The 10,455-nt window shown below is 39.5% G+C and overlaps 1 protein-coding gene across 2 annotated transcripts in view; it reads right to left on the reverse strand.

Moving 5' to 3' along the window:
• Nucleotides 1-10,223, reverse strand: part of MRPS10 (mitochondrial ribosomal protein S10) — a 12,350-nt gene extending 2,127 nt beyond the window's left edge. The window contains exons 1-5 of one of the 2 annotated variants that reach the window (XM_003789191.2): nucleotides 10,122-10,223; nucleotides 7,446-7,510; nucleotides 7,285-7,357; nucleotides 4,677-4,813; nucleotides 959-1,067 (exon numbers count right to left, since the gene is read on the reverse strand). In XM_003789191.2, the coding sequence (XP_003789239.1) occupies nucleotides 959-1,067; nucleotides 4,677-4,813; nucleotides 7,285-7,357; nucleotides 7,446-7,510; nucleotides 10,122-10,169 (432 nt within the window). In that variant the 5' untranslated portion in view covers nucleotides 10,170-10,223. The remainder of the gene's footprint in view (nucleotides 1-958; nucleotides 1,068-4,676; nucleotides 4,814-7,284; nucleotides 7,358-7,445; nucleotides 7,511-10,121) is intronic. The other variant, XM_012804866.2, reaches the window with a different exon arrangement.
• Nucleotides 10,224-10,455: the final 232 nt, after the last annotated feature.

The raw sequence follows: 10,455 nt of genomic DNA on the forward strand, positions 1-10,455 counted from the left end.
CTTGAGCCACAGGCACCGAGCCAATTCCTCTTTCCTCATAAATGCAGTGCCTGGGCTCCACAGAACACAGGTGGCAAGCATGGTATCAAAGCAGTGTACTTAGAAGAGTTTCCCAGAACAGCTGGGACAGACAATGGTACTAGATTATTAAATAGGATTAATATGAGATTTCCTATGAGCTTCCCTGTGAGATGTTTCTGATTGGTTTTTTAACAAGTAGGAAGAGTTTTTTAACACTCACACTAACTTTATGACTATGACTTTTGTATCCTCAATGACTAGTACAGTACTTTCCATATAAAAGACATGTAAGCTTGTTTTAATTACACTCACCAATCATTTACTATGCAATGGGAGTATTCTAAGTGCTTTACATAAGTATCCCATTTAATCCTCACACTACCTTTGTAAGAAGTTAGCATTAACCATTATTATTCCCATTTTATAGATGAAGGAATTGAGGTTAGGTCACTTAGCTCATAAGTGCCAGGACCTGGACTTCAGGACTGGTAGTCTTACTCTAGAACCCATGCTCACCTTAACCACAACACTATGCAGGCCATAGTGGATGCACAAATAACAGATGAATGAAAAGCCTCATGCTGCACATCACTGACCTGGAAAGTCCAGTTAGCATGTGAAAAGAACTATTAGAACTGTGTAAAAACTTAACTAGGATTTCTGAAATAGGGGCAAACTTATTCCAATGCTATCTTACTGTTTAAAAATTAGCCAGCATAATCTACACTCTTGAGTTAAAGTACTAATGTAAAGGATGCCTATGAGCTTGATATTTTTTATGATGCTGCTTCCATTGACACAATAAGACATCTACCTTCTCTACAACCAATGGGCATGGGCTGGCTGAAAGGAAGCCAACTCAATCAATACTAAGGCAAGTATGCTGGTGTGACATTTGGGGTATTTCAAAGGGCCTCAATGTCTGAAATCAACTCACCTCTAAACATCTGTAAAGTGTTCTCATTTCATACTGCACTCTGTGCTTCTTGAAAATGTGCACTGATTTGAGAAGAGTAAATCGCTCTATTTTTCTTGGAGGTTCATGACTGAAATTAATGGGCAAAACAATGTACTGATATTAAAATATGAGTCACTGATACTGAAGCATGATTCCACAATTTTACAGGTCAGGCTTATACTCGATTACAGGCATTAACTACCGTTTATAGACTTCTATTTGTCAAGGCTGTCATCTGTAACAGCAACTGCTATCATAAAGTTCACACCAAAATAAACACGACAGACAATAGGAATCTTTTCCCACAGGCCCCAAACTGAGTCTTAGCATGCAACTATGTGTGTGCACACACATGCCTGCTTTTACACCCTGAGTCCTTTACTGACCAAAGACAGCAGAACCTCTGCAAGCTGGCCAGCCAAGGGACTATAACAAACTGGTTGACATATGGAGGTAGTCAACGTAAGCAACTAGGCCTACTGTACTGCTATGTATTTAACTTTCTTGTACAACTTTTATTAGAGAATATCATATGAAATCATACATAATCAAAACACAGTAGAATCATACATTCAATACCACACAAAATCAATAGATTTACTATTTCATCATTCTTTCTGGAAAAAGTCAATCTTGGACTGTTTCGTATTCAAATTACAAACATAAGTGGAGAAAGCATTCTCAACACTGGCTATACCACTCAGTGTACTGGGTATTTTTTTGCAGCAAATGACTTAAAGACGTCCTCTTCTTTTGTAGTCTCTGCAATTTCTGTTGTCACCTCCACTTGTTTCCTTGTTAGCTGTTTCATGCACTTTTTTTTTGAGACAAAGTCTCAGTATATCGCGCTCGGTAGAGTGCCATGGCACCACAGCTCACAGCAACCTCAAACTCTTGGGTTTAGGTGATTCTCTTGCCTCAGCCTCCCAAGTAGCTGGGACTACAGGTGCCTGCCACAACGGCTGGCCGTTTTTTTGTTGCAATTGTTTAGCTGGCCTGGGCCGGGTTGGAATGGGCCACCCTTGGTATATGTGGCTGGTGCTACAGGCGCCAAGCTGTGTTTTGTGCACTTTTATGCTGTACTTTGCTTGGAAAACTGCTTCTGGGTTAGATTCATTACAGGTTGTCACCTCATCATACGTTGCAACAAAACCTTCAAAATCTACTCCTTTTGAGTTCTGCTATGAGAGATGGACTATCTGATGGGGCGCAAAAATTGTGCTCCAGGGTTGTGACAAATCCGGCTTTCTTCAAACACTTCTGTATTGTTTCTGGCTGAACTTTATTCCAAGCAGAATTGATCTACTGGACAGTATCCAGAGCATTAACTGATGCAGTGGAAGAAGTTATTTCCACAGATGGACCATAGCTTCCTGTTTTAGTAATGACCCACTGCATAAGGTGGGCTGAGTAGTGCATTTTAAATGTTTTGATGATGCTTCAGTTAGGAGGCTGGGTCTTTTGAGGTCATGTTTGGAGGCAGAAATTTCAGTGTCACGCTTGTGAGATGATTCACTAGTGGGTGGCCAGGACAGTTGTCCATTGTCAGTAGAATAGACTGTTGCTTCTTATTCATTTCTCAGCTGATACCCCTTACCCATTCTTCAAAGAGGGCAACAGTCATCCATGTATGGGGAGGTCTGTGGGTTTCCGGTTCTTAAATGTGCGTGGCTTTGCCGACTGACCAATTACCAAGGGCTTTAGTTTCTCTCTGGTTGAGCTAGCACTAAGCAGAACTGTAAAACATTCTTTGGAAAGTTTTCTGCTCTTATATAAGTGTCACCCTTCATGATGAGGCTCCTGTCAGGCATTGCCCTGAAAAAAAGAGTCTGCAGTGTTAAAGATGTTCTCATCTTTGAAGCCTCTGGTGAAGTCTAGAACTTTATGATGAAGTTTTCCACAATTTCTACTGGAACCACGTAAGACTTTCTGGGAGATCTCCTGTTGCAGTTTAAATTTCTCAAGCCAAAGACTTGATGCTTAAGAATTTGCTACCCCAAATTCCTGTGTGAAGTTCTTAATCAACTTCTTAGATCACTGGCCCAGAGACTTGGGCATTAGCTGCCGTCATTTGCTTACTTCATTTGCTTCACTGACTTCATGAAGCGAAGTTTCCTCCTTTCCACTCTAGGTCTCTGTTTTCCTTCCATCTCTCTCTAGGTACTCATGTTTATGTTTTTGGATGTTACTAACTGTGGTCTTGCTGACATCAAATGTTCTGCCATCTTTCTTAGGCTGTTGCTTTCCAGAAAACCTAGAAGATCAACCTTTCCTTTGGTGTCAGCTCTTTGAGTTCTTTCCTTTGGGTCATGATGTCTTGATTTTTTTTTTTTTTTTGAGACAGAGCCTCAAGCTATCCCCCTGGGTAGAGTGCAGTGGCTTCATAGCTCACAGCGACCTCCAACTCCTGGGCTCAAGCGAGTCTCCTGCCTCAGCCTCTCAAGTAGCTGGGACCACAGGCGCCCACCACAACACCCGGCTATTTTTTGGTTGCAGCCGTCATTGTTTGGTGGGTCCGGGCTGGATTCGAACCCGCCACCTTAGGTGTATGTGGCTGGCGCCTTAGCCACTTGAGCCACAGGCGCTGAGCCATGATGTCTTGATTAACTGTAAAATTTTTCAGTAATTGTAGAATGTACCTACAATCTAGTCCTTCATGTTCAAAAAATCTTCCATAACACTTGATAAAACAATAGGATGTTAGGCCTAATCCAACGTGTGGTAATAAAACATGAGAAAAGAACTTATACTAAATAATATAACTAAGGGGTAAAACCCATACCTTCTACCCTTTGGCGTACAGCAGACTCAACTGGTCAAGTTATAAAGGGTAAATTAATATTGTATGTCACAGTCCAAGTGGTCAAGATGTAATACACAGAGGTTGTCAATATATAGAGGTCAGTTTTCCACTGAGTTTATGTGGCACATGTCCAGTCTATGAAAATTAGGTCAACTTAAGAAAGTGGTTGATGTAGGGAGGTCGTTGACTACAGAGGTTCTACTGTGTACACATCGTGAAGAGAAGCACCAGTGTGGTGGTAATGTCTGTTATATGTGCATTGTTTTAGGAAAATCTATAGACACACTGACAATCACAAAATTGAAAAGCATGTTCTGGGAAACAGTGTGGCCTTCTGTTTTTGTTGTAGGCCAGACTCTGACAAAGGTCCAAATGGGCCTTATTCAACATCAGAAGGAGCAGATGACAAGACAAAGGAGACAATTCTACTTGACCCTGCAGTGACTCCAAGGCTACAGGAAGCTCACCTTGCTCATGCATGAAATTACCAGGTGAGAGGTGTTTCTTAGAGCAGATTTCAAACAATGGATATATTATCCCAAGATCATCTTATCCAAAGGGTTAAAAGGACTGTTTGCTCACCTGTTCTACATCCCTGCCCCCTGCAGATCCCAGACTTTTGGGCTTTTTGGGTCTCATTTTGTCAACATGATTTCTAGAAAAAGGATTTCTTTTATTTTCCTTATTTATTCTTTCATTCTAGCATATGTATTTAAAAATTCTTGTAGAAATGAAGGGATGATCTTGCTTAGAATTATATATGACAAGCCTAAACTTTTCCATCATGTGTTTCTACCCCATTTTAAGAGCCTGGACCTACCTAAGATCAGTACCATGTTCCTGGTTGATCATATTATAACACCAATAAGTCAGATTGCGAAAGGTCATACTCACACTTTAACAGAGATACCAAGTTCTTTGGCAGCAAGCACAGCAAAATGTTCATAACTGTCCAATACAGCCTTATCATGGCCTTTTACTAAAACTGACAGGCGCTTATATAATGTATCTGGTTCATCAGAAATTGTTATCTAAAACCAAAAGAAAAGTTTCAGTTACAGCTCCTCTAATATTTATAACTAGCAAAGTCATCAGAAATGGCTAACTAAAATCAAAAAGTAAAGTTTCAGCTGTGGTTTCTCTAATACTTATAACTAGCAAATTTAACATATAATCCTCAATTGAACAACTTTAGAGTTTACTAATAAATGGGGAGAAAAATGCTGAGTAAAATAACTCTGTTAGCTTATGTATTAGATATTATCATGTTCAAATTTGTACAATGAGCTTCAGAATCTGTTAAAATACTGTGGGAATCAAAAGGATTTTCAAGGCAACCTACAAAATCACTAATGGAATTTTCCAACTTAAGAATTACTAAGCCCTAAATTCACAATGATAAAGGACTTTAGAGTCTGCTAACCAAAGCAGCTTGGGTCAGAAGAACTGGATTAAGAATAAACTCTGCTACTTGTGGCTGAAGGACAATGGCCAAATCATATAGTAAGTACTTTACATAAATATCTGCACTTTAGTTTTCTTATATATAAAACTGAGTAATACCTATTCTATAGCTCACAGAATTTTGCCAAGGAAAATAATAAGAAAACACAGATTAAAGTGCTTATAAATGATATTGTTACACAAAGGTGAGCTACTGATATTCTTTGTGAGGTTTTATTCATGTATGTTTTACCTCCCCTAATATAAAAATTACTCATTTCTGATTAAAGTGTTTTGACGCTGACTATACCAATAACTTCTACCTCTTCCACTCTAATACTGAAAGATCTTAGAAATAATGGCTTTGACATTCTTGACTTTCTTCCAAGAGGTAAATTACCTTCATTTCATTTATCCATTAAACTGGTAAATTGTATCACTAATCCGATGATTCAGGATTAAATCACTTCACCCTTGAAAGGAGATCTAGCTAGGAAGCTAGATAGCCATTCTCAATTACTCCAAATGGGGCTGCTGGAATAGAATATATTGATATTCTATGTCATTTAAGTTGAGGGATGTGGAAGAGGGAATGGAGCCCTCAAGTGGTGTCCAACCTTTTTTCTTCTCAGTCAGTGCACATTAGAACAAGAGGAGTTGTCTTGGGCCACATATTAAATACACAAACATTAATGAAAGCTGATGGCCAAAAAAATCAGGTCTATGCACAATTTTTGTGATACATGCCACCACAGATAAGCAGAAAAGTCCTCACATACTGCATGCAGCCCGAGGACACCCCTGAATGTATTCTAATTGATCCTTACAGGGTTTCTAAAATATTTTAAATTTGTTACAAATATTAAAAATCAGGAGACGTCACATGAAAATGTGGATTTCAGCTTAGATTTAGATGGCCTAGCATCAATCAGTCTGATTTCCGACATGGCAACAAGCAGACAGAATAAGGAGTAGCTGCCCATCCTGTCACCTGTCCTTACAGGACTGACCCTTGCAGCATCTGAGCTGGAGACAGGCTAATATCATAGAACTATACCCAGTATCTGTTAAGCATTTGGTGGGTGGGGGTCGGGGGAAACAGCAGTACATGTATAACACAATTCCATTTTAGTGTACGTATGCATAGATAAAATGAGTATGTATAAATAAATCTCTAGAAGGATTCACACCACACTGTTAAAGGGAGGGGTAGAAATGGAAGGATTTAGAATTTGTAAGGATTTTTAAAAATTACAAATAACACAAAAAATTGGGTTGATGAGATCATGGCTTCTATGAGGTTACATAAGTACTTCCAGACTTCCATTACTTGTACTAATGCTCTTTTTCACTGTGTCTTAAACATTTTCTTTTTTTTTTTGAGACAGAGTCTCACTTTGTTACCCTTGGTAGAATGCCGTGGAATCACAGCTCACAGCAATCTCAAACTCTTGGGCTCAAGTGATGCTCTTGCCTCAGTCTCCCAAGTAGCCGGGACTACAGGTGCCTACCACAATGTTCAGCTATTTTTAGAGATGAGGTCTCACTCTGGCTGAGACTGATCTTGAACCTGTGAGCTCAGGTGATACACCCACCTTGGCCTCCCAGAGTGCTAGGATTACAGGCACAAGCTACCATGCCTGGCCTTCTTCCTCACTGTGAACAATAAAGCATTGCCCAGGTCCAGGTTCAGTATTTAAAATGAAAACAAGGAAAAAAGAATACTTGAAGGCTACAAGAAAAATATTTTTCCATAATATAGCATCAAGTATTCTACATCATTATGACAACTCTTCAATTATGCTGAGCTAAAGGAAAGAGAATGTTAATTGCCAGTCATTTGGTACATAATTGATTCCTTTAGAACTTACCTGGATACCTTTAAAGATAACATGAGCACCAAGGGACATTATTAGAGAATACACATCTTGTGCATTTGCCCTTATTCCAGAACAATTTTTTTTATTCATGTGGTGTTTGGGTAACAACCCCAGATGAAACAATAGGGAAAACTTATTGCTAAAGTAGTTCATTATACCAAGAAACAGAAAGCACGTACCGTAGGTTTGGTCACGTCCTTAGGAACATCAATGTGTAGATTTGAAAACTGTACCCACTTCATATTGGTACTGCTACGTACAGGAACAAAGAGAAAACTAAGTAAACCAGCACAAGAACCTATTTCCCTGTTTAATTTAGCATACCCAACTATATACTTACAGAAGAAAGCCACCATTTTTTACTGTACTGCTCTTAGAATTGTTAACAGAAAAAGTGCCCAAGCCCTTAAAAAAAAAAGTAGGGGGAGAACATGTGTTAGAATTAAAATTGATTGTCGGACCATTCACAATTTCCACTAAAACCCAAAAGATGAGTGGTGCTACAAATAAAGGGGTATCTCATTATTTCAGATGAAGCTATCTGGGTAACTAAAATGGCCAACTTTGATTCCATTATTTAAAAAAAGAGGACAATGGTAGAGTTGATAATCAAAAAGCAGTCTCAAAAGACAGTACTAAGTATCTTTTACAACCTAGGCTGAAGAATTTTTCTCAGATTAAAAAAACAGGCATGAATTAAACATGGGCACAGCAAGAGAAAAGAACATATGTGACTTCATTTTCCCCAGTAAACTTTTACAGATTAATTGCACTTCAATATGATACTTATTTTGCCTGAATATTTTTAAGCAATAACTACTAAGCACTTTATATTTTATTAAGGGTCAGAATAAGAATTCTAAAGAACCCTTCTTCTGAAGCTCTCATACATCTTTTAAAGCATATGTTATTTCTGGGCTTGGCTGGGATAACTAGCTTAGAAATTTGAAATACTCACTGCAACTTATACCCATTGTGCCATATACTGTAACAATCTAGCATTTCCAAATCCTTTACTATCAGCTCCCCCTGGTGGAACAAAAGTTTCTAGTTTTAGAAAACTGAAATGCACTGTATATATCATTTACTTGTTTGTCCTTTAAGTTTTTCTGAGATTTAAATGTGTAACCTGAGAAAGTGGAAGCACAATAGACTCCTTAAAAATACAACACTCATGGGACGGCGCCTGTGGCTCAAAGGAGTAGGGCACCAGCCCCATATACGGGAGGTAGCAGGTTCAAACCCAGTCCCAGCCAAAAAAATTGCAAAAAAAACCCCAACACTCATGCCTGTAGTTCCAGCTACTCTCCAATCTGGGGCTAGAGGATCGTTTAAGCCCAGGAAGTTTGAGATCAGCCTGGGCAACAAAGCAAAATCCCTGTCTCAAAAAAAAAAAAAAAATTACAATGCAGATGAGCAATTAACACAAGTTAATTAAAACAGAAAGTCACCTAAATATGTTTTAAAAGTCTTCTCTTAGTGCCTCTCTCTTTACCAAAGACGAAGACAAATAAAAGCTTTCCACATTCTTTCTTGGATCAAGGGGGAAAAACAAAAGAAGAAAAGAAATTAGGGCTTGGCACCCTTAGCACAGTGGTTAAGGCGCCAGCCACATGCACCAAGGGTGGATTCGCACCAAGGGCGAATCTGACCCGGGCCAGCTAAACAACAAGGACAACTGCAATTAAAAAAAAAAAAAAAAGCCCGGTGCTGTGGCGGGTGCCTGTAGTTCTAGCTACTTGGGAGGCTGAGGGAAGAGAATCACTTAAGCCCAAGAGTTTGAGGTTGGTGTGAGTAACACTTTGAGACTCTGTCTCAAAAAAAAAAAAAAAGAAAGAAAAGAAAAAATATCAGGCACAATACAAGGCAGTAGGAAGTATGTGCCGTACTTTATAGATAATCAGATACAAAATTCCTTCTCCACATTTACGCCAGTGATTCTGCAATCCAGTTGTTCAAAAGGACACCACAAACCTCTGGTTTTAAAACAGAGAGACTAACATACTACTACACTCACAAATCAACTCTTGAATTTTTTCTTTTTTTTGAAGTGGGGGGCTGGAAGGAGGGCTGTCTGGGTAATTCTCTCTTAATACAGTAGTTAAAAATGTCAACCCCTATCACCATCTGATTCTTAAGAATCATGGTTCTCAAAGTGTGGTCTGAGAACCTTGAGGGGCGGAGGGGCGGGTCTCTGAGACACTTTCAGGCGTCTAGGAAATCAAAATTATTTTTATAATAATACTATGACGTTATTTACAAATTTCATACTCTAATTCTCTCACCAGTGTAGTTTCCTTTTCCTGTGGCTGCAAGAGGTGTAGATGTAATGAAAATCCAACTGTCTTCTATTAAACCAGACATTAAAGAGATTTTGTTTTTGTTTCAGAAAATCGTTACTGTCCATAAAATGCTAACTATGTTAACATGTAATGTATGTGTTACTTTTAAATAAGCAATTTTAAGATTCGCAGTTTTAGCTAAATATAGGTGGCTAAAATCCACAAAAACAAAACCTCCTTAGAGTCCTCAATTCCAAAGATGGAAGGCCAAAAAAGCTTGAGAACCGCTGCTTAAGTTTTTGCTTCTCCTCTAAAGCACTGAACAGAAATTATCTAATCCACTCCTTCGACTCCTGTAAAACGCACAATCTCTGGAGTCAGGACATCTCAATTCAGTTTCATGGGAACTGTCTGAGATCTTGCCCCAGTTCAGCTCCTAATATTCGTAAGGAAAGTTTCTCGTCTTTTCTAAGTCTCAGTTTATTTTGCAAACGTGAAAGGAGGAGTTTTGGAACATAAGAAATACAGTATCCTTTCCAGCTCTGACATTCTACGATTCTTCTTGTTCCTAAGTTCGCTTTGACTCAGCCCCTTTCTCGCTACCTTCCTGCATATGGCCCGAGGTGAGGAATAAACATCAGAAGGGCTCGTGATGGCCAGAACTGCGGGTAAAAGCGAGATTTAGTGGCAGCTGTCCTCGTCAGGCTGCCCAGTCTCCCCAGCCCGCCCGGTACCTGCCAGAGGCGCCGGCACACAGTCCCAAAAGCCGTCCGCGCCGCCATCGTGCCGTCCCCACCTTTCAGGACTGCTTCCGGGGTCACAGAGACGTCATCAAACCATAGAGTTCAGCAAGAGGAGAGAGTATATCCCCTTGTTCTTGCGCAGGAACAACCATAGAGACGCGATTTCTTGCTTTTTAAGGGTGGTGCTGCGCCTGACTGACACCCGGTCTAGAAAAAATTACTTCAGCCCAATCTAAATTGTCACCAAGTCCCATCAGTGTTTTCTCCTTCAAGTCGTGTTTGTTCTACGTGGTTACAGTTTTGTTGGAGGCCCACATAACAAAAC

Source organism: Otolemur garnettii, unplaced genomic scaffold (genome assembly GCF_000181295.1).
Source record: "Otolemur garnettii isolate 467f Iridium unplaced genomic scaffold, OtoGar3 scaffold00031, whole genome shotgun sequence".
NCBI classification, from domain to species: Eukaryota; Metazoa; Chordata; class Mammalia; order Primates; family Galagidae; genus Otolemur; species Otolemur garnettii.